Source organism: Cryptomeria japonica, chromosome 3, assembly GCF_030272615.1.
Source record: "Cryptomeria japonica chromosome 3, Sugi_1.0, whole genome shotgun sequence".
Taxonomy (NCBI): domain Eukaryota; kingdom Viridiplantae; phylum Streptophyta; class Pinopsida; order Cupressales; family Cupressaceae; genus Cryptomeria; species Cryptomeria japonica.
The window spans coordinates 37,840,316-37,864,121 of record NC_081407.1 but is presented as its reverse complement, the minus strand read 5'-3'; the positions used below and the strand labels follow the sequence as shown (position 1 = coordinate 37,864,121).

The 23,806-nt window shown below is 37.3% G+C and overlaps 1 protein-coding gene across 1 annotated transcript in view; it reads right to left on the bottom strand.

Moving 5' to 3' along the window:
• LOC131873943 (uncharacterized) overlaps positions 1-23,806 on the bottom strand; it is a 52,754-nt gene that overhangs the window by 5,627 nt on the left and 23,321 nt on the right. The window contains exon 3 of the mRNA XM_059217125.1: positions 13,452-13,878. Coding sequence (XP_059073108.1) covers positions 13,452-13,878 — 427 coding nt within the window. The remainder of the gene's footprint in view (positions 1-13,451; positions 13,879-23,806) is intronic.

Below are 23,806 nucleotides of genomic sequence, written 5' to 3'. Positions count from 1 at the left end.
CAAAGTTCAATAAACACAACAAAAGTTTCGTCGAGATAATTGATAACTCTTCCAGAAACATCAACACGCAAGTGACATCCACAACATCAAGTGTGGCCCCTTTATCCAAATAATTTAGAAAAGAATCAACTCATCTTTCTAAATCTTTGCATAGTATAATGTTGAGCTTGAATAATGCTAATGTGTTGCAACTTCCTCCCATCAAGCCTATAGATACTTATAAGCCTCTATCACTCTTCCTATTGAGCTTGGAACTAAGTGCTTAGATGTTATATTTGGTATTATTATTACATCAGATCAATTTCATGTGAACTTGGGACATCCTTATCTCTCTTCCATGAAAGTCATTCCTGATGGGGTTTACCTAGCCTGCTCAACACATCACCTAGCTAGTGTTGCTCAATTCCACCAACTCACCAGGCCTAGTTGCACTCTAGACCTCCAATTCCTTCTCAATATATTCTAGGGCTTAATTCTTGACCTTTATAAGGTGTATGTGTTCAGGTGTTTTGGTTAGGAACCCTATCGATTCCCAGTGTTTCTCAGGTGCTCAATTATGGCTTCTTGGCTTCAACTTGTCAAAATGACCTCCTGTTGTTGTGAGATGATGAAAAGGTGTGGAGGTGTCTACTAACATGCTTTATATGCATTTGGGGTACATTAGTGGCTTGCAATCATTAGGTTTCTTACCGACTTCAAAATCTTGCCTAGAAAAGGGCTCCAAGGAATGAGCCCCAATTAGGCCTCCAAATCCGGTTTTCTAGGGCTTGAAGGAAAATGATTCAAAGGACCCCAAAATAAGTTTGGATTTTATTCAAAGATACATCCCTAAATTATTTTTGTCGTTTTGGCCCCTGGTTTCATTGTACAATGTATGAACCCCAAAATGAAGGTTTTGAAGGGTTTACTAGGCCTTTAACCGACAGTGAATGAGCAAGTTGGGGTTTTGGTATCAAAAGGATTTTTTAAAGCTTCTCCCTACATAGAAAACTCTGCCCCAACTCCATGGACCTCTCCAAACTCTGAAATGGTGATTTGGCACACACCCCTACACTTCGCACTTCATTTTCACCTTATTTCCTCTAGCCGGGTTGCTCTTGGACTCGCCTAGAATAAGGTGATATTCATACTTAAACTCCTCTCCAGAACTTTAACCTTCATATGTACAATGTACAGGTGGTTTCCTACCATTTCCCAACTAGCAGTGATGGCAGCATGTGTGGAACTCATGGGGCAACCATATTTACAAGAAAACTGCTATATACAAGCCAAAACTGGTTGTTTGCAAACATGAACAAGAAAACACCAATGAACGGTATTTAAAAGACTCTAAATTGAATCAAAAACACAATAACACATAGGAGTAAATCAATACATTTTTAGATCAATGGATTCAATCCATATTCAATTGCAAAATGAGTAAAATCAAGCCAAAATGCTGCCAACAAGACTGAAAATGAGTAGTTTCAGTTGTTGAACTTACATCACACACTTTTCCAACCTTGGTAAACATGCAAGAGAGAGTATACATAGGTTTACCATGTGTGGATTCCTTTTAGGGCGTTGGACAATCCCTAACTCTACCACTAACCAATTCAAGACAAAAGTTGTCATGACAACTTTTTGCAACTTTGTGATTTTTGCACTTTTGGTTTCTCCGACCTATAAGACCTATTCCAAGTCATCACATATGACTTTTCAAACATTTCTAAGACCTATTTAACCCTCCCTAATTCTTATACCAATTTTTGACACTTTTGACCTTTAAGAAGGTCAACTACCTACTCAAACTCACTATTTACACAAAAATGCAAACCTAAGAAGAATGAACTCATCCTAGGCCTACATTGACACAAAATACTAACTCTTGGACCCTCCTAGAGTCCTTATTCACTAATAACTTGGATAGGGTCAGTACAATCCAAAATTGTGAAAGCTAATTTGCCTAAGTCCTAGGTGCTCCTAAACCATTTTCTCCCAAACAAAAGAAGATCATGTCACCTCTTTGGGAATCAAATTCTGATCAATCCCAAGCTTCTTAAACTCTATCTCAAGCACCCATGTAGCTTTAGTATCATCCATACCCTTCCATTTGATGAGGTGCTCCCAATAGGCTTGATGCCTTGTCTTCTTGGTGATCCTTGAACTCAACACCTTCTCGACCTTTGGATTTTGTTTGGTTGGTAACTGAAGGTGGTTCACATCATCTGAAACCTCTGAGTGAAAGCAATTTGAGCCTTAAACTAGTCACTTGTATGCAGCTAAGTCTTCTATGTTGAAAACCGGTGACAAGCCTATGTCACTAGGTAGATCCACCTTGTATGCATTTTCTCCATACTTGGCTAGAATGGCACATGGACCTAGCCTCCTCATTTGTAACTTGTTTGGTACTCCTTGTTGTAGCCTTTCTTTATTTAAGTGCACCATGACAAGATCTCCCACTTGAAATTGTAGGTTCTTCCTCTTTTCATCAACTTTTTGTTTGAGCTTGCTTGTGTTCTCCATCAATGCTTGTTTAACTGATTCATGGACCTCCTTCATTGATTGAGAAAAGTCCTCTGCATATCCACTTCTTGTTGTTATACTTCCTAAATCTCTCAACTCCAAAATGCCTCTTGGGTGCACACCATAGACCACTTCAAAAGGGCTCTTTCCGGTAGTCCTATTTATGGTGTCATTATATCCATATTCACCTTGTGAGAGTACTTGATCCCATGTTTGACCATATTCCTTAGTAAGACACCTTAACAAGTTTCCCAAGCTTCTATTCACCACTTTGGTCTACCCATCTGTTTGAGGATGGTAGGCTGATCCAAAAGAAAGGTTGGTGCCAAGCTTTTGCCATAGTGTCTTCCAAAAGCGACTCATGAACTTTGAGTCCCAATCTGAAACAATTCTCATGGGTAAACCATGTATCTTCACCACCTCTTTGAAGAACAATTGAGCAATTTGGCATGCATCATGAGTAGTCTTGCAAGGCACAAAGTGAGCCATTTTGCTAAATTTGTCCACAATGACATAAATGTTGTCATATCCCTGCTTTTTCCTTGGTAAACCTACTACAAAATCCATGCTAATGCATTCCCAAGGTCTATTTGGTATGGGAAGAGGTTGGTATAAACCAACATTTGTAGAAGTACCCTTGGCCTTTTGGCAAACTATGCAAGTCTCCACATACTTCTTCACATCTTGATTCATCCTTGGCCAATAATAGTATCTTTGAACCAACTCTTGAGTCTTATTGACTCCAAAATCTCCAGTAAGGCTGCCATTATGCTTCTCTTGTATGAGATTTTCCCTCATTGAGCCTCTAGGCAAACAAAGCTGCCCACCTCTGAATAGTAGTCCATTTTGCAAAGTAAAATCAGAATACTCACTATGGAAGTGATTTTGATACTCCTTACACACCTTGTAGGCATTTGAGAAGTCTTCATCCTCCAGATGCAAGTCTCTAAAACTGTCCACACCTATGCTTCTCAATTGGATTTCTTGAACTGTCAAAAGTCTTCTACTCAATGCATCAGCTACCCGGTTTAACTGCCCTTTCTTGTGCTTAATGGTGAATGTATAGGCCTGCATATACTCCACCTATTTCATGTGTTTATGAATGAGTTTATCTTGTGAGTATAGGAAACTCAATGCTTGGTTGTCCGTATAGACCACAAATTCTTTAGGGAGGAGATAGTGTCTCCACTCCCTCAAAGTCTACACTAAAGAATACAACTCAAGATCATAAGAGGAGTATTTCCTCTTGGCATCACTTAGCTTCTCACTATGGAAAGCTATTGGTCTTTCTTCTTGGCTTAGGACAACACCTACTACAACATTGCTTGCATCACATTCTACAATGAAAAGTTTCTCAAAACTAGGTAACACTAGTACCAGTTGGGTAGCTATCTTCTCCTTCAAGGTCTCAAAACCTTTGTTTGCTGCTTCACCCCATTGAAACTTTTCTTTTGCTCCACCTCTAATGGTGTCTAACATGGGTTCACATATAGCACTGAATTGCCTAATGAACTTCCATTAGTACTAAGCTAGTCCATGGAAGCTTCTCACCTCTGTTGATGTCTTAGGAGTAGGCCAATTTACAATGGCTTCAACCTTGATGGGATCCATCTTGAGGTTTCCTTGAGACAACACAAACCCAAGGTAAACCAACTCCTGCTTGACAAACTCACACTTATCCAAATTCATGGTTATCTTTTCATCATACAATCTTTGTAATACATCTTGCAAATGATTAATGTGATCTGCTCTATCTTTACTGAAAATGAGAATATCATCAAGATATACTACCACAAATTTACCTATGAAGTCCTTCATCACCTCATTCATGAGTCTCGTGAAGGTTCTTGGAGCATTGGATAAGCCAAATGGCATTACAAGCCACTCATAAAGACCCTCAGTAGTCTTAAATGCAATTTTCCATTCATCACCCTCCTTAATCTGAATTTGATGATAGCCACTCTTAAGATCAATCTTGGTAAAGTACTTGGCTTCCCCTAAACAATTCATTAGGTCTTCTATTCTAGGAATAGGAAACCTATATCTGATGGTGATCCTATTTATGGCTCTAGAATCAGTACACAATCTCCAAGTACCACCTTTCTTTGTTGCTAACATGGTAGTGACAGCACAAGGGCTAATACTTTTCCTAATTAGGCCTTGGTCTAAGAGCTCTTGGATTTGCTTGGCAATTTCAACATTTTGTTGAGGGGTCATCTTATAAGCTACCTTATTAGGAAAGGATGCTCAGGGAATAAAGTCTATTTGATGGCTTATGGTTCTTTTAGGAGGTAAGGTTGTGGGTTGTCCTTCACTTACTATGCCTTTGAATTTCTTCAACAAATCTTGCACCTCTAATGGCAAATCTTGCTGCTCTTTCTTGTCTTCTTCTTTGGGCTTCATCACAAGTGCAAACCCTATACCTTCACCTTCATCAAGTGTCTTTAAGAACTATTTTTCACTCACCAAAAGAACATTAGGACGTGTTGCCCTCTTTTCTCCTTCCTTAAGGATAGACTGAATCTTGAATGTAACTCCATCTTTCTTGAATGAGTTTGCATTATTGGCTCCATCATGGATAGCTTGTCTATCAAATTGTTATGGTCTTCCTAAAAGAAGATGGCATGCATCCATGGGTAGGACATCACATAAAACCTTGTCCTTATACCTTCCAATGGTAAAATCCACCCATGCTTTCTCATTGATTAGGACATGTTGGCCTTTGTTCAACCAAGTGACTCTATAGGGATTGTTGTGAGGTATCCCTTGCAATTTGAGTTTGCTCACTGCCTCTTCTGACACAATATTGTCTGTAGACCCTGAATCAATGATCACCTTGCACACTTTATCCATAATCTTGCATTTGATCCTAAATAAAGACCTTATTTGGCTCGACTCGGCTCTTCTCTGGACGGTTCTTTGATCAATGTTCTCCTTATCATCAAGTTGTCACCTGCCTCTGACTCTAAGGCAACCTTTGAAGTCGTGTTTCTTGAAGACTCTTCTTGGAGATAGCTCACTCTTCTTTCACCACCATGTGTTGATGATCCCTTCTCTTGACACCTATATACTGGATGACCAAGTTGGTTACAATGGTAACACTTCATTGTTGCAAAGTATGAGGAACCTCTACCTTGGCCACTAGATCTTCCTTTGAAACCACTATTGGATCCCCTTCCTCTATTGAATCCTCCTTTACTGCTGCCACTATCTTGCTGCTCAGTGAGTTTAGACTCTCCTTGTGTTCTTTGTTCAGAACTTCTTCCTCCAAAGCCTCCTCTATGGCCTCTATTGTCTTTTCCTCTACCCCTGCCCCTATTGTTGCTTGAGTCGTGTCTTCTTTTTAGTTTTTCCTCCACCTTAAGGGCAAGTTGATAGGTTTGATGGACTATTTTTGGACTCATTAGACTAATTTCTTCTTGGATGTTCCATCGTAGAGCATTTAGGTACCTAGCAACCTTGAGACTCTCTTCTTCCATGGCATGAGATCTAAGGCTAAGTTTGTGAAACTCCTTCATATAGCTACTAATATCAAGATCTTTTTGTCTTAAGTTTTGCCTCTTCCTATGAATTTGCACTTCATAGTGATCAGGGATATAGACTTCTTTGATTTTGACTAACATCCTGAAGAGGGGAAAACAGATTTGAAGGTCAAATGATAAAAACATAATGAAATAAACATGTAGAATGCTAAAATATCATTAAAAGACCATTTCACCTTTCTATTTTACCTTCTCCTTCGGATTGAGCTTGATGAAGTGAAGGCACCCCTTGATAATGCTCCACTTGTTGTGCTCTTTTGATTGCTGGATGTGGATGGCTCTCCAATGTTGTGCACAAATAGAATGGATTTGAAAAATGATAAGGATGAGATGATCAAGTTGCCAAGATGATTTCCTGGGCTCAAAAGGGCAACATAAACTTACTGTATTTCAAGATGTTTTGAATGAAGGGATGGAGCCCTATTTTATAGGAAGAGGAGAGGAAAACGGATGGCTAGGATGAATTCGAGATGAAGGGCTAAGATTTACTTGTGAGCTCACACAAGCTCCAAGAGAGGGTGTGGAGACCAAGAAATATGCCTTAAAGGCATTTCGTATCTCCACACTCCCAAAAAGAATATTATGGGGATTGGAGGAAAAAAAGGAATTAAAAATTCCTTGAGAGAGGGGATACCTGGAGGAATGTGAGATTTCAAAAATCTTACATTCACCTAGGAAAAGATTATTTAAAAGCAAGGAGTTGACTTTGTGACTAATCTTGATGATTAATCATTAACGACTCATTAGGAGGGGGATTAGAGGAAATGTTAGGTGGGATTAATATTTGTAGGAGAATTTGACTAGGAGAGAGAATGAGTGGAGGGAATAAAAAATTAGTAGAATAATGTTAAGTGAGTTTAGGGAGTTTCTAGAAGAATGAATTAAGAAGACGATTTGTAGGAATCGTGTAGGTTAACTAATTAATTGAAATTAATTAGCTAAGAGGAAGATTTGTGAGGATTTGATTTTTTTAGAAGAATAAAGAAAGGGATTGATTTATTAAATAAATCAATCATATGCTATAGTGACAATATTAATTATATTTAATTAATATTGAGAGGAATTTGAATTAACATAATTAATTAATTAATTATGCGAGGAATTAAAAATAATTAAAATAATTATTTTTAAGTGTCTACAAATGTTATATGAGGAGAGATGATATCATTGGCAAATTTGATCCTAGATGTGATGAAGGCATATTTATTGGTTATTCTAATGAAAGCAAGGCATATAGCTGTTATAACAAGAGATTGTAGAGAATTGTGGAGAGTGCTAATGTCAAGGTGGATGAGCTGAATAGAAGTCAAATCAGAGTTTATGAGCAAGAACCGGCAGTGGAAATGATTATATTTGAACCAGTAGCATCTTTACCGGAACAAAGTGTTGAACTAGTTACTCCGACAGTATTAGAAAATTCAACAATAACTGAAGAACTGGTAAGAGGAACAGAGAGTCAGAAGACTCCTAGGTATGTGAGATTGAATCATTCAGAAGATCAAATCATTAGGGATAAGAACAATGGAGTGATGACAAGAAGAAGATTGGCAACTAATGAGGTATATTTAATTTCTCAAGTTGAACCGGTATCAGTAATTAAAGCATGTAAAGATAAATGTTGGTTGAAAGCTATGGAAGAAGAATCAGATCAGATTGAGAAGAATAGCACATGGACTTTAGTTCCCCGGCCTAAAAATAAGAATGTTATTGGAACTAAATGGGTTTTTAGGAATAAATTGAATGAGGATGGTCAAGTTGTAAGAATAAAGTCTATATTGGTTTGTAAAGGATATTCTCAGAAGGAAGGAATTGATTATGGTGAGACTTTTGCACCTGTAGCTAGGATTGAAGCTGTAAGATTATTTCTTGCCTATGATGCCCATAAAAACTACAAGGTTTATCAAATGGATGTTAAGTGTGCATTTTTGAATGGGGATCTTGATGAGGAATTTAATATTGAGCAACCTGGTAGTTTTTTACTTTCAGATGATACAAACATGGTCTGCAGGTTAAGGAAAGCTTTATATGGATTAAAACAGGCACCTAGAGCTTGGTATGCAAGGTTGGATAAATATCTTTTGAAGCTTGGATTTACTAAGGGTAATGCTGACAGTAATTTATATTATAAGGTCACTGATGATGATATACTAATTATTGAATTATTTGTTGATGACATCATTTTTGGAGGTGAAGATAAGTTGTGCATGGAATTTTCTAAGAACATGGAGAAGGAAATTGAAATGTCTATGATTGGGGAAATGAAATTTTTCTTACGTTTGTAGATAACTCAGACTGATAAAGGTATTTTCATCTATCAAACTAAGTATGCTAGGGAATTGTAAGAAATTTGGTATGGGAGATTCTAAACTGGTAAGTACTCCTATGATTACAAGTGATAAATTGACAAGGAAATATGTTTCTGCATCGGTAAATCCTACAAGATACAAATCTATGATTGGAGGTCTGCTTTATTTGACTCAGACTAGGTCTGACATAATATATTTTGTTTGTATTGCATCTAGATTTTAGAGTGATCCTAGAGAAAATCATGAGAGTGTGGTGAAATGAATTTTTGGATACTTGCAAGGTACATCAGAATATGGTTTGTGGTACCTTGACGATGATGACTTTACTTTTTGTGCATATACAAATGTTGATTGGGCTGGTGATGTTGATGACTGGAAAAGCACTTTTGGTGGAGCTTTCTTTCTTGGAAAGAAGTTGGTTTCATGGATCAACAAGAAACAATCATGTACTTCTTTATCTACTACTGAAGTTGAGTATGTTGTTGCTACTACTAACTGTACACAGGTTTTATGGATGAAACAAATGTTGAAGGATATCAAAGTGCATCGCACTGGACCAGTAGTTATTCATTGTGATAACTCTACTGCTATTGACATATCAAAGAATCTGGTACTTCACTCTAAGACAAAGAACATATCTATCAAGTATAACTATTTGAAGGAGGAGGTGGAAGAAAATGAAGTTAGATTGGTTTATGTGAACACTAAAGAGGAGATTGCAGAGATTTTCACTAAACATTTTCCTAAAGAACCATTTGAGTACCTGAGAGACAAGTTAGGGGTTTCTGCCCCTTCCGACAGAGAATTGATTGATTCTTTTTGGCATCAGTTCGATATGTATTATCAAAGATATTATTCATTCCAACACTGATGTGGGGATGCTACTGCTCAGGGGGAGTAGTTAGCTTTGTGTTTTAGTGATTTATGTTTTTGCTTTGATATTTGTGTCAGATTTATGGCATTGATGTCAAAGGGGGAGAGATATTGATGTGAAAAATTTAAGGATTTGTATACATTAGGGGGGAGATATATGTGTAATTTAGAGCTTTACAGAGATATTATTCAAAGGGGGAGTTTGGCCTTTATTTTAGATATTCATTGCTATATCTTTGAGTGGGAGATTGTTGGTTGTCTTCCATTGGGGGAGACTTGTTTGCCATTTCTTGGTACTTAGATGTTTTTCACATTTAGTGTTGCCATCAATGCCAAAGGGGGAGATTGTTGGCCATTCAAAGAAATTGATTATGTGTTGCATTGATTTTTTGTCATTGATGTCAACACTAGTTGTTTTGGATGCTTTACCAGCACCCTTCTGGTCCCGATAGGTTGAGTGGTTTTTGGTTGGTTTGGATCTGACATGATCCGGCATGCTCTGGTATGTTTTGATTATGGATTTGGCTTATTCATGCTAGTCATGTTCATATTTAGTCAGTTGGTTTTGGTCTGGTGATCGGATGTTATCTTGTTTGCTTGGAAGCTTGGTTTGTGGTTTCGGCGAGGGTTTCACCGATAGATCTTTGTTGAAGATCTTTGATGATATGCATAAGTGGTGTTGGTATAGATTCTGGTATGGATTCAGGATGTTGATGGTGATCATGTTCAAGACTTGGTGGATTGAGATCATTGCTTTAGCGTGTGGACCTATATTGGGTCCAGGTTGATCTAGGTTATGGACCGGCTTAATATAACGTGTGGATTGGACCTCTCGATGTGTTTTTGGGATGTCTTATGAGTTGGATATTATTTGTTTGGTCTAAGGCCGACATGTTTTGTAATTATGTAATTGGTTTATTATCTGGTGGTCGACCTTATTGTTTATGATCGAGGGTTTGTATATATATTATGTAAGATCTCATTGTAGATGATATGGTCATGGAATGGGATATGAATATGTAATGTGAAAATAATGTAATATCATTTAGGCAAAGGATTTGGTCGATCATTGGAGATCAAATTGGGTATATGTAAGAGGATTTAGTCCTCCGGTATTGAGCTTAATCGGAACTGTACTCAGGCATAGGAGATGTTATCTTTGCAGTTCATTCATTATTCTGAATTGTAGTCTGGATTTCTATGTAGTCAGTGAGACTCCTTTTGTGATGAGCAATGCGCTCTAGGTTGTTAGCCTTCCTGCAAGTGCAAGCCCCTCAATTATAATTCACATACTTACTGCAGAAGTATTATCTAACTGTGGGTAGGCTTCCCGTCATGGTTTTTCCCTTTATCGGGTTTTCCACATATAAATTTTGGTGTCATGTGGATGGTATTTATTCTCTGATTATTGTTTATGCTTAATTGGTTTAACTACTATTCTGATATTTGGCTTAAGTATTTCCATATTAATGTTTTGGGTTCTGGTATTAAAGTTTTAATTGCTAAATGTTCTGGTAATCTGTGACAACCGATTCACCCCCCCCCCCCCCTCTTAGTTGTCTTCCGGTTATTTGAATTGTCTAACACATAGGTTCTTCAAGAAGTTGCAACAATGGTGGTCTTCAAATGTTGGAAAATTTGTGTATGATGAAGATAATGGATGCTAGGAGCTCAAGTTACTTCCCAAGAATGATCAAGAATCCTTTCCAATTACAAAAATATATGATACGTAGCCTCCAAAGTAAATCCCAACATTGGCGGCCATGGATAGAGACGTTACAAACTCTTTCAGGTGCAGGTATAATGCTCAAATGACCACCTACAGGTTGATAGATTTGTGGGATGTTGGCATGGTGCCTGAATGTCTCCATGATGTGCTAGAGTCCATAGGTCAACAAGTCAATATGATCGATAAAAGATAAGGCAGTCCATGTGGACAAAAGGACAAATAAGCGATGAATGTTCCCAATCGGCTTGAAGTGAAGATGTTTTTGTGACGTGGAATTGTATAGGGTGTAATTTACAATGTTACAGTGTGAAAACCCTAGAAGGTATTGGTTCTCTCTTCTTAGACACATAGTTTGCTGCAAAGGTATGCACTCTTGGCCTCCTTGTGTTGTGTAGTGTAATGCTCAGGTTTGCGACATAGATTAATTGTTGCTCATGGATTCATTAAATCTCATAGTTGTATTGGGCATTAACAGGTCGATCTTTTATTGCAACAACAACCATATTTGTAACAAGTGGTATTAAAGCCTAGGTCATAGATTCAAACCCCTCACTTGCGCTGGGGGTATTGTTGTAAGGTGTGTGTCCTTGGTCTCATTGTGGTGTGTAGTGCAATGTTTGGGTTTGCGACATGGCTTAACCTCCTCTCATGGATTCATTAAATCTCATAATTGTATCGAGCATTACTAGATCAATATTTTAATTCAATGACAATTATGTTTCTAACATTGTTTGTGCTACTCTTGTAGCCCTTTTGGGCATGCAAAGGTGGGATTGTTCTAGAAAAGCGAAGAAATGGGCTACTTGGTGTAGACACCTAAATCTGCACACTTAATTAAATATATTTTATTTTTTTAATTATCAATTATCCACCTATTAATTAAACTAAGGTTTGATTAATATCCCTTTTTCTTCTATCTAACTGTATACAGCTAAAAATGGTCTGAAGATAATTAATTGAATAAGCAATTATTTAATTAATCCCCCTTCCTAATTTAATTCATTAGCAATTTGATTAAATTCTCCCATTCATCTACTTATTAATAAATCTAAGGATTTATTTAATAGGTTCATTTCAATAGTCCCCTTTGATTAATTAATCTAAATTGATTAATCCCCCCCCATTAAATTCATTTCTTCTAATCCCCTAATTAATTAAAACAAATCAATTTATGAGTTGTTGAAAGTTAATTATCCTTTTCCTATTATTTGAATTTTTAAATTCAAATTCCCCACATGCCTCCTAACTTCTAACCCTATCCTATATTGCACATCCTAACCTCCTATGGTGTGGACATTCTCCCCTTGAGATACATGGCACTTTTGCCACATGTCTCCTCCCTTGGACACTTTCCCTCTCATGAGAAAGGCTCCTTGACACTTGTCACCATAGAGATGACAAGTGTCCCTTCCTCCAACCTCTTCTCCAACTTCCTCAATCTTGGCCCTTGATATCTTCAGATCAGATCTGGACCATTGATTCCTTTCATCTCAGCTTTGGCCTTGGAATTCCTATAAATATCTCCCATTTTGGAGCAATAAGGATCCATTGCATTCATATTCTTAGAATCATTACTGTTGGTGTAAATAATTATTCATCATGGATATTATTACACTTACTTAAGTTTACTTAGGATAATGCATTTCATAGTAGTTTGGATATGAGACACTTGGGTGTTTGTGCCACATTGGGATAGTGTGTGTAGGAGGAATTCCACCTCTTATGGTGTTGATCTTGTTATTACACTATCATATCCACTTATTGTGGAGTGATAATTCCACCTTCGGTGGGTGATCCACCTCATGTGGAATATTATATTATTTCTCCTACCTACCCACACCTATTTCCTACCTACCCTTGTTTCTTATTGAGCCACATGTCATATTTGTGGGCTCATACATATCCCTAGCCTTGCCTATATATGCAGGCTCATCTACATTGTATGTAACAAAGATAATCCAGTTGATTATTGATCATTTTCTATTGATGAGAATACAGTTTATTCTTGTCCCATATTATGTCTCTTTCATGTACATTTCAATGACTTCTTGATCTTGGCAAAATTCAACATGGTATCAGAGCTATTGGAGTCTCATTGATTCGTCTTGAAGAGGCATTATTGTGATGTAAAGAGGCAGATCTGAGGAGCATCATCATTTGGAGGCGTCCTAGACCAGATCCGACCTCGCCATTGCGTCCGGAAGGCCGTTTCCATGAATTTTGGTTATAAAGTTGGCCTATTTTGGTGAGGAAAAATTTTTTCCCCAATTTTGCTTATCGTACGGATTTTTCGAATATTTATATATATTTTTCAAAAAAACAAAAAAAAATTTCATTTCTCTGAAAATTGTTTCAAAAAATCAAAAAAATTGAAAAATTGAAAAAAAAAAATTCGAAAATATCGAAAAAAATTGAAAAGCAAAAGTGAAAAATCAAAAAAAAAAATCAAAAATTTGATTGGGGGGTCCGCAGACCCCCCCCGTGCTCCGTACCCACCTGCCTGCGCAGGTACTAGTCTGCAGATTCCGTCTGTCGCGCCGGCTGTACCTCCCGCGTCCCCGCAGACCGCGCCGTCCCTCGTCCCCTGCGCCGAAGTCTCGCCGCCGCCTGTCAGCCGACCTCGTCCCTCCGCCCGTCGTCCGCAGGTTCCCCGGCCTCCCGACGCCGCCCGCGCCAAGCCCCCGGCTCCGCCCAGACTCCCGGCCACCTCTCCACACAGCGCCCGAGCAGTAACCGCCACCGCCACCTGAGCGGCTCCTCCAGCTCCGCTCCCGGGCTCCACCACGTCACCGGCGCCGCTCCGACCCTCGGTCTTCGGGAACCGCCACGCAGACCGCCACACGGATCCCACGTCAGCACAGCCACGCCGAAAACTGTACGACACATCATCGCTCCGTACGGCCACACCAGCAGCCACATCGCCCTGCTACGTCATCATTCCGTACAGTACGGAACGTACAGTCAACAGGGCACATAATCTGTCCGTACGGTACGGACGCCCAGTCAGCCAGGCAGCGAAGTTTTGGCGACGGTCATATGGCCGTCAAATTTAACACAGTGTTTTGCTGACGTCAGCGCCACATCAGCAGGGTTTGGAAATTTTTTGACCCCCTCTCATTTGCATTTTTGATTTTGCAGTTCAACTTCAAATGGCCATAACTTGCTCATTTTTGCTCCTTTTTGGGTGCAATTTTTTTTGAAATGGGCTAGAATTTCGTGCTCTCCGCAGTGGTGAAAGAATTTTTTGATTTTGATGCACGGATTTTTCAGAAAATGCAGTTTTTGGTGACTGTCCCTGAGTAATCCCAGTTTTTACAACTTCAGAGGCTTCGTTTGGGGTCATCCGACCTCCTTTTTAGGTGCCGTTTTTTTTGAAAGTGCGTATTTTTTCATCTACTTTCACATGATGCTATCAGATTGATGTCATTGTAAGTAGAAATTGTACTTTCAGATCTTGGCCTTTTTTGGCTCTCTTGGTACTTGTATATTTGCTTGAATCTCAGTTAGATTCATTGCATTATTGATTGAAGTCTCTTGTATGTCATTTGGAAAGTTGTAAAATTTGCATCATAAGCCCACTTTGCCTTGTTTTGCAAGTGGCTCATTGTAATCGCACTAAGTATAAAGTGCCAAAATCATCACTTTTGGGGGGGTACTTTGATTGATTGAATTTGGGGGGTGTCTCTTGTGCTTTTGTGCTCTTGTATTCTTTCCTTTTTGCTGCTATGGGTTCTTCTAAGTTTCCTCTCTTAACTCCTCATAATTATGCTACTTGGAAAATTGATGCATGGAGTAAACTTATGGAAAAAGGACTCACTCATTACATTGATGGAACTATTGTTGCTCCAGCTGATCCTAAGGCTGATCCAGTTGGTCACTTAGATTGGCTCACTAAAAATATCATGGCAATTGGTACCTTAAGAAAGTATGTATCAAAGGATCTCATTTTTCATATTGAGAAATGTACTCTAATCAAGGATGCTTGGCAAAAGTTTCAAGACTTGTATGGTCAAGTTGATGAGATTAGGGGATATCAAATTGATAGTGATCTCACCATGTTAGATCCCAAGAACTTTGATACTATACAAGATTATGTCACTAAGGCAAATGAGTTGAGGGCACAACTCAAAGATTGTGGCATTGATAAGAAGGATACTCAATTGATATTCAACTTGATAGGCAAGCTTCCACAAGAATATGCAGCATTTGTTTCTAGTTTCCAAACTCATAGGATGACAATGGGTTCAAGCTACAAAATGCCTACATTTGATGCTTTCAATGAAATGTTGATGATGGAACAAACTAAGTTGATAAGCATGGGCATTCTTAAGGCTTCTTCTAAGTCTCAAGCATTAGTGGCAAATCAAGGAAACAAAGGAAATCAAGGAAAGGACAACTCAAACAAGAAGAAATGGCAATCAAAGCCTAAGGATAAAGCATCATCTTCTCCACAACAAGGAGATTCATCTTCTTCCAAGAAAGATAATTCACCAAAGAGAGAGAGACCTACTTGTGCTTATTGTAAAAACATTGGTCATGAGGAACATCGTTGCCATACTAAGAAGATTGATGAGCTCACACATATCATCAAAAAGCATAACATTGATTTACCTAAAGTCTACAAGAAGGATGATTCATCAACTTCCACTTCCTCACATTCAAAAGGAAAAGGGCAAGCATTCATGGCTTCTACAAGTGGAAAGACTCACTCTTTTGGAACAAGAAAAGGACAAGCTCTATGTGCTACAACAAATCATACTTCAGAGAGATGGCTTCTAGATTCAAGGGCTTCTCATCATATGGCATCTTCACAGTCTATGTTCTCTACATTTGAGCCTTGCACCATGCCTCAGATTTTGATGGGAAATCATACATACATGGATGTGATTGGGAAAGGATCTATTGACATTGGGGACAACTCCTTCAATGATGTGTTGTGTGTACCCCACTTGACAAACAATCTCCTTTCTATCTATCAAATCACACATGGCGCAACTAAGAGAGTTGTGGAGTTCACACCTGACTCAGTTTTTATTAGAGACATGGAGACTAGAGCTATCATTGCAACTGGGGTGGTTGATCATGCATCTCGGTTATACTCCTTTTCAGATTTTGTTGATGATGATGATTTCACATTTGATGATTCTACACATGTTGATCACACTTATTCTGATGATTCAGATTTTGAGGAGAACTTTGGACACTTGAACATGGGGATTCTCACATGTAACCCAGTTCTTGAGTCTTGTACTTCATCTTCTCATATTGATATCGCATCACCTATTGCACCTGATGATGCAGATAGTGCGACAGTTTTGCCTTCATGTGATTCAGTGCAGCAGGATATACATTGTCTTCCAGCTTCAGATTCATGGGATGATTACATGACAGATATTGCAGGTTTGTTTGTGGAATCCTACATTGCAAACTTGGGAGACATCATTGATGACATACATCTTCTCTTTGATGAAGATGATCCTTCTTCGATTGTTGCGAGGGCACACTCTGACCCTCTTGTTCATTCTCTACATGATCATTCTTTCGAGGTTGACATGATTGTGGATACTTATGTACAGCAGTTGGAGGAGGTCTCTTTATTCTTTGAGGAGACACATGAGTCTTTGGACATTGTTCTACATCCATCTCCACTAGATGTTGGAGTTCCTTTTTCAGCAGTATGGCACAGTTTACCACCTTTGGAAGGGGTATCTTTTAGCATCGACATGGGGACACTTGAGCAATTTTCAGAGATTCCTTTCATCATGAGTTTTCTTCATACATCTTCCCTTCATGATTGGGGAGACTTCATGGATACACCTTTGGTTTTGTTTCTTCCTAAGGGGAGGAATGTTGTTCGACGTTCGTGGAGCAGTTTCTTCATACATCAAGCTTCTATCATTGGTGCAGATTCTTCATTGAGGGATGATCACAGTTTAACTTCTCTTCTTCTCTCATATGGGGGGGACTTTTTCCTCACATGGGGTTTTGTTCCTCACATACTTCTTTGAGAGTTCTCTTGTATAGCTTTCATCTCTTTTTTTGGGGGAGGGTTTTTTCCCATTGGGTTTTTCTCTCTTTCCCCACTTTGTGAGAGGTTTCATTGCATTGGTTTGCATGCATTTGCATTTGTGCATGGGTACCTAACATGGCCTCGTAGCCGGGACCCATCTTGCATTGCTTAGTTGCATTGTAGACTTAAGTGCATTCCCCTAAGTTGCACTTAAGGGGGGGTGTTGGTGTAAATAATTATTCATCATGGATATTATTACACTTACTTAAGTTTACTTAGGATAATGCATTTCATAGTAGTTTGGATATGAGACACTTGGGTGTTTGTGCCACATTGGGATAGTGTGTGTAGGAGGAATTCCACCTCTTATGGTGTTGATCTTGTTATTACACTATCATATCCACTTATTGTGGAGTGATAATTCCACCTTCGGTGGGTGATCCACCTCATGTGGAATATTATATTATTTCTCCTACCTACCCACACCTATTTCCTACCTACCCTTGTTTCTTATTGAGCCACATGTCATATTTGTGGGCTCATACATATCCCTAGCCTTGCCTATATATGCAGGCTCATCTACATTGTATGTAACAAAGATAATCCAGTTGATTATTGATCATTTTCTATTGATGAGAATACAGTTTATTCTTGTCCCATATTATGTCTCTTTCATGTACATTTCAATGACTTCTTGATCTTGGCAAAATCCAACAATTACTATAGGCAATTTGCATTTCAATTATCTAGTAATTAGCATTTTGGATTAATCATATCATGTTAATCTAGTTTCTTAGATCATGCATTTTATATGATTTGCATAATCAATCATGATCAAGTAGCTACTCAACTCTTGAGTTGCCACTTTGGAGGTCATTACTGTGTTGAGAACCAATCAATCCAACACCTTCAAGGTCCTCAAGAATAGAGGAAAATGGGACATTTCAAGGAAGGCTTATGGTTTGCATTTTTAATCTAGTTTTCAATTAAGCTTTCCATTATGTTTTTATCGTCTCATTATATGTGTATGCCTTCCTATTTTTCACATTTTTTAGCATCACACTAACCATTAATTAAATTCAATATTTGATTTATTCCCCTTTCTTCCATTAATTAAATTCCCTCCCCACCATTTAATTAAATTATATTTAATTAAAATAATTTCTTGCATATAAATAAATCAAATTTATTTATAACCCCCCCCCCCACCACTTATATTTTTCTACAAATGCACGTTGCATTCTTTTTTGGTTAAAATAACTCTTTTTATCTTAATTAAAATCCCTATTTCTCCCACTTATCCTCCTACAAAATCCACTTGCATCTTAATCATTCTTCTAGAAGATCTCTAATCAAACTTAACTAGACTAATTTATTTTAATCATTTCACATCCCTAAATTTGGGGAAGTCATTTCTCCAAAATTGGAAGAAAGTCTTCTAAATGCATTTAAGACTTTATCCTTTTCAACAAGTTAACTTGTTGAGTTCCCCAAATTTGTAAGGCTCTTACAAATTAGCCTCCAAAGTCTTCCAAACCATAGAGGCTATTACAAAAACCTTGAAGGTTTCTCCCTTCACATGAGCTAAACCTCCAAAGTCTTCAAAGAGCTTTTAAGGCTCTTACAAGACATCATCCCTTCAACATATCAACCCATCAAATCCCTTTGACCATCTTTTAACTTTGCACAAGAGTTGAACCAATGGATAATAGCCTGTATCCTTGGATAAAAGCTTTATCAAACAAGATTTACCACATGGGGTTAACCATTAAATATTCTCAAGCATTTAATGCTTATTCGCTCTCCTCTCAAGCAATATCATGATGACACTTGTCAACATGGGATTGGGTTGAAAATCTCACATGGATTGATAACTTAAACCAATTCAATCTTGTCCATTTATTTCACCAATTCTTCTATAAATAGAGCTCATTTTCTCATATCAAGGATCCCATCTTAGTTATTTGCATCTAAGCTATAGCTAAATTATCTTGTTCAGGTTATCAAGGAACTCCATTGTCATCTTCAAGCATTTTTTAGATCATTTAGTTGCATTATAGTATATATTTCATCATGTTTAGTATATCATGCTAGTTTCAATTTCATGATAGTTCCATATCATCCTCATGAAAATCTCACATGGATTGATAACTTTCAATCTTGACCTTTCTTAAACCAATTCAATCTTGTCCATTTATTTCACCAAATCTTCTATAAATAGAGCTCATTTTCTCATATCAAGGATCCCATCTTAGTTATTTCCATCTAAGCTATAGCTAAATTATCTTGTTTAGGTTATCAAGGAACTCCATTGTCATCTTCAAGTATTTTTTAGATCATTTAGTTGCATTATAGTATATATTTCATCATGTTTAGTATATCATGCTAGTTTCAATTTCATGATAGTTCCATATCATCCTCATGCTAGCTTAAATCTTCCCATTTTGGTAACATGTCTATTTTCATATCCATAAGCATATCACTAAGATCATGGTTGCATACATTTAGATTTTTAGATTCACATATCTCTCATTCTTTAGGTTGTCATCCTAGAGATCAAGTGCTCTTCCAAGCTAAGAGCCACCTTGAATATAAAGGATCCTTGGAGAGCGGACAATGAGACACTTTTAGAGATTTTGTTGATTAACATGTTTTGTTCATTTTAATCCTCTAATATAATTTCCCATTGGTATGTTTGAGTTGTTTGTATCTCTCTTGCAGGTGTCACTCTTTCGAGCATACATTTTTGGCACCCACCATGGGGCTACCCACAAATTTTCTAACATTTTTTCTGCATGTTCACACACATGATTTTGAACATGTTGATTAGTGCATATAACCCCTGTTTTGATGTATTTAACTCATCTTTTTGTACATATAACCTATTTTATAGTGCATTAGACCTTTGTTAAAGAGCATATAACCCCTATTCTGGTGCATTTAACTCATCTTTTAGCGCATATAACCTATTTTCTAGCACATTTACTTTGTCTTTTAGTGCATTTAACTCATTGTTTGGCACACATAAAGATTGTTATAGCACATTTGTAAGATATTCTGGTGCATATGTCCTCTATTTTAGTGCATATAAAATAGAGAGGAAATTTTGTAACCAGGTTTTGAGAAATTTCGGCTTGTCTAGCTCACCTATATTTTGCAGGTTGCTAATTGATTTTTGGTGCAGGTTTTAGAGGACTTGATTTAATTCTTTCTTTTACTTACTTTATTTTGAAGTTGGTTTAAAAATAATTCACCTCTTCTTTCTTTTTGCAAAGTTAAAAGGAATCTCATTGCTATTCGATGCACCTTAAAAGAACCGCACCTTTTCTTGGGCTCTAAAAAGAAACCACATTTGTCTTTTCTTGCAAGGTTTTAAAAAGAACAACATTTTTTTGTTTTTGTTTTGCAAGTTAGGATATCATTGTCATTTGGGCTTTAAAAAGAACCAACAAACTTTAATTTCTTGAAAAAGTAAAAATAACAATCAATCTTTATTCTTGCAAGTAAAAAGAACAAACCATCTTGTTGATCTTTGCAAGTGATTTAATTTTGTTGACCACATGATTTACTTTGTTGACCAAGATTTTATTTCAAGTTCAAACAAATTGCTTTGCGGGATTAAAACTGAGCACCATGCTTGTTGGAGAAAAATCTCCCATTAGAAGTTAGAAAACAAATTTCCATGAAGGATTAAAAAGAACAATTGATTGCTTTGTCTCGAAGGTGTTAGGTATATGCTCTCCCTTTAATTGGGTGATCAAAAATCCAAACTCTCTATTACTTTCTTTCTTTCAATTTTAGGAAATAAGATAAAACCTTTAGAAGGTTTGCCCTCCTAAGAAGCCAATAAGGCCGATGAGAGGGGAACGACCTAAGTGGGGAATAACTTTTAGCAAAGTTTACCAATCCACTATAATCAAATGTGGAGGCTGATGAAAATCTCCTCCAATGACAGTGTGCATTGATAGCCTTCCCCCAGTATCCTCAAGATACAAAAAGCCTTTGAAAGGTTGGGAAACCTCTTAAGAGATTTTATCTTTCACCATGCCAAACAAAAACTTTACTAAAGAGCCTTAAGAATAGAAACCTCTCCGAGTCAGTATCCAAACATTGATAATATCATAGTGAAAAGGTGGGGAAAAATACGCCCCCAAGACACTCACCATACATCTCCCAGGATAATGATTCAATTGAGGAGCAATCCTCTTTGAGTTAACTTCCAAACAAAGGCAAAAAAATGGGTGCCCTCTAGGGGGTGACACGGTTGTTTGAGTTGAAGGAGTATCCAGATGTAGGTTATAGTATTATTGATGACCCTTGATTAAAAGAGTCCACTTGGTGTGTTTTTCTTGTGTCCAACTAGTGAAAACATTGGGGATTTGAACACATCCTCAATAGAACATACACTTCATGTTATATTAAGACCAAAACTACTATTGCTTTCATTTGTATTTGTTGTGTTCTTGTCAGATATACATCTTGCAAAGATATCAAAAAAATCAAAGAATCACTTTACAAATTGAAGAAATCAGATTTCTTCCAACAAAATCAGAGGAATATCGACTATTGATCCAAGTAATACAATTCAACCATTTCAACATCAAATACTTAGTCTAGGTATCCAAGTTAGTCAAGTCAATCTAGTTTCCAAAATCGGGAAATTTGATCCTATCATTTGACACACTTAATCACATCAATAGGGGGCATATCAAACCCTCTATTCAACTTAGTGAGATTGAGTATCCAAACAAGGTATTTGTTATCAAATTAACCTATCAACAAACATCAACTTTAATCATTTGTATGACCACTCCTCAACACTTAAAGAGGAAGAATCTTCATCAAAAAACTGATTTGAACAGAAAGCAACCTAGACAAGAGAAAATCTTAAAGAGAAGGAAGTGTCTCTACATAAACCGTAAAATCTTCCTAAAAACATCACAATTTCTTGCACTGCTTTCATATTTATCTACATGGTAAAGGAACTGAGTTTGACAAGGAAACCTTGCAAGCACGTGCCTTCAAACAAAAGTCAGCATTCTCTCAATGTCTCAACAAAGGAGGAAAAATCAACTTAGATTATTTTATTAAAGATCCAATCACTTATTGAATCAAATCAAATCATGCCAATTTTTATAAGATCCCATAAAAACAACAAGTGGGACGAGCTTGAATCAAGCATGGGACATAGAGAAACTAACACCTGGAAAAAGTACCTAAATATGGATGAGGAAGATACAACATATAATGTTATCAAAGAGACCCAACAAGACCCAGGCTAACAAAAACTCTTGGAAGGACTCATCGAAACAGACAAACAAAAATACTTCCTCTTGCTATCTAGAAAAGGTGTTAAAATCCTTGAGGATTTTGACATGAACACCAAGAACAAACTGAGAGTGTAAAAAGGACAAAATCAAGAACATACACCTACAACACTGGTCATAACAATACGTACGATCATGACAATACCAATAATCAAGACAACACTAATGATCAAGATAACACAAACAATTAGGATGCCAACAATGAGAACAATACCCTTACTACACTTATGCAACAAGTACAAGTGCTTCAACAACATATGCAAGACATGCAACAATGGACCACCGTGCGATATTCCTTAGAGGATATTTGTCCTTATCCCTTTGATTGAAGTTTAAACATGGTTCCATTCCCACAAAACTCTGAAATACTAAAGTATGACAAATACAATGGTAAAAGTGATCCCCGCGATCACATAAGGGAATTTCGCACAATGAGCTTGGAGTTTTCCCACAATGACACCTACATGATGAGGTTATTTCCAAGAAGCCTAGGAGGTCAAATGATGGAAGGCTTTCAAAACTCACACCTCCCATCAGATCATTTGAAGAGTTGGTGAACAAGTTTGTTTCATAATACTCGTATAACATTCTACATGAGGTTACCATGCTTGACCTTTACAACACAAAACAAAAGAATAATGAACCATTCATGATGTTCTTGCAAAGATGGAGATGATTAATCTCTAGATATCCTCGAATCGTACTTGAAAAGGAGAAAATGGAAATCTTTATAGATAATCTAAATGACGAGATGATTTCAACTTAAACTACAATATCTACCTAGTTTTCAAAAGTTGATTGACAATGGCATCCAGATAAAAGAGGCCTTAATAAAAAAGGGAACTTTGAAATTTTCCAAGGAAGTTGCTAGTTCATCAAGCAACAACTATAGCAACAACTATTATAACAACAACAACTCAGACAAATCCAAATTTTGGACAAGGAACACGAATATCATCAATGATGGTGTAGCTGACACTAACAATGTTAAAACAAAACAACTAGTGTTAAAATTATCAGGTATTACTCCACCAACCAACACTCAAAAGACCAACAATCAAGGAAACAACACTAACACAAAACCTGCACCATATCAACGAAAGTTCACACCTTTGGGGAAAACTCTTGAATCATCATTTCAAGAATTGTTGACAAACAAACTTATTTCATTGCCCAATCCAAGTATATTCTGAAAGGAAACACTTCCAACATATCCGCCCCTCTGAAAGAACAATATAACCTAGTAGAGAAATTGAAGAAAATTCCAGCCCACATATCTATATTAGAGCTTCTCAAAGTCTCACCAGCACAGAAGGATATTCTAGAAAAAGCTCTTTTTGACACTACGGTTAAAAACAATCTAGATATTGATTGATTCCAAACCATGGTGGGGCATTTAACTGTGCCCCATAATCTATCATTTTCTAAAAATGATGACGTCTCTTTAAATCATCCACATAATACTCCACTCCATATTGAAGTCTTGGTCTATAAACATCGAGTAAACACAAGTA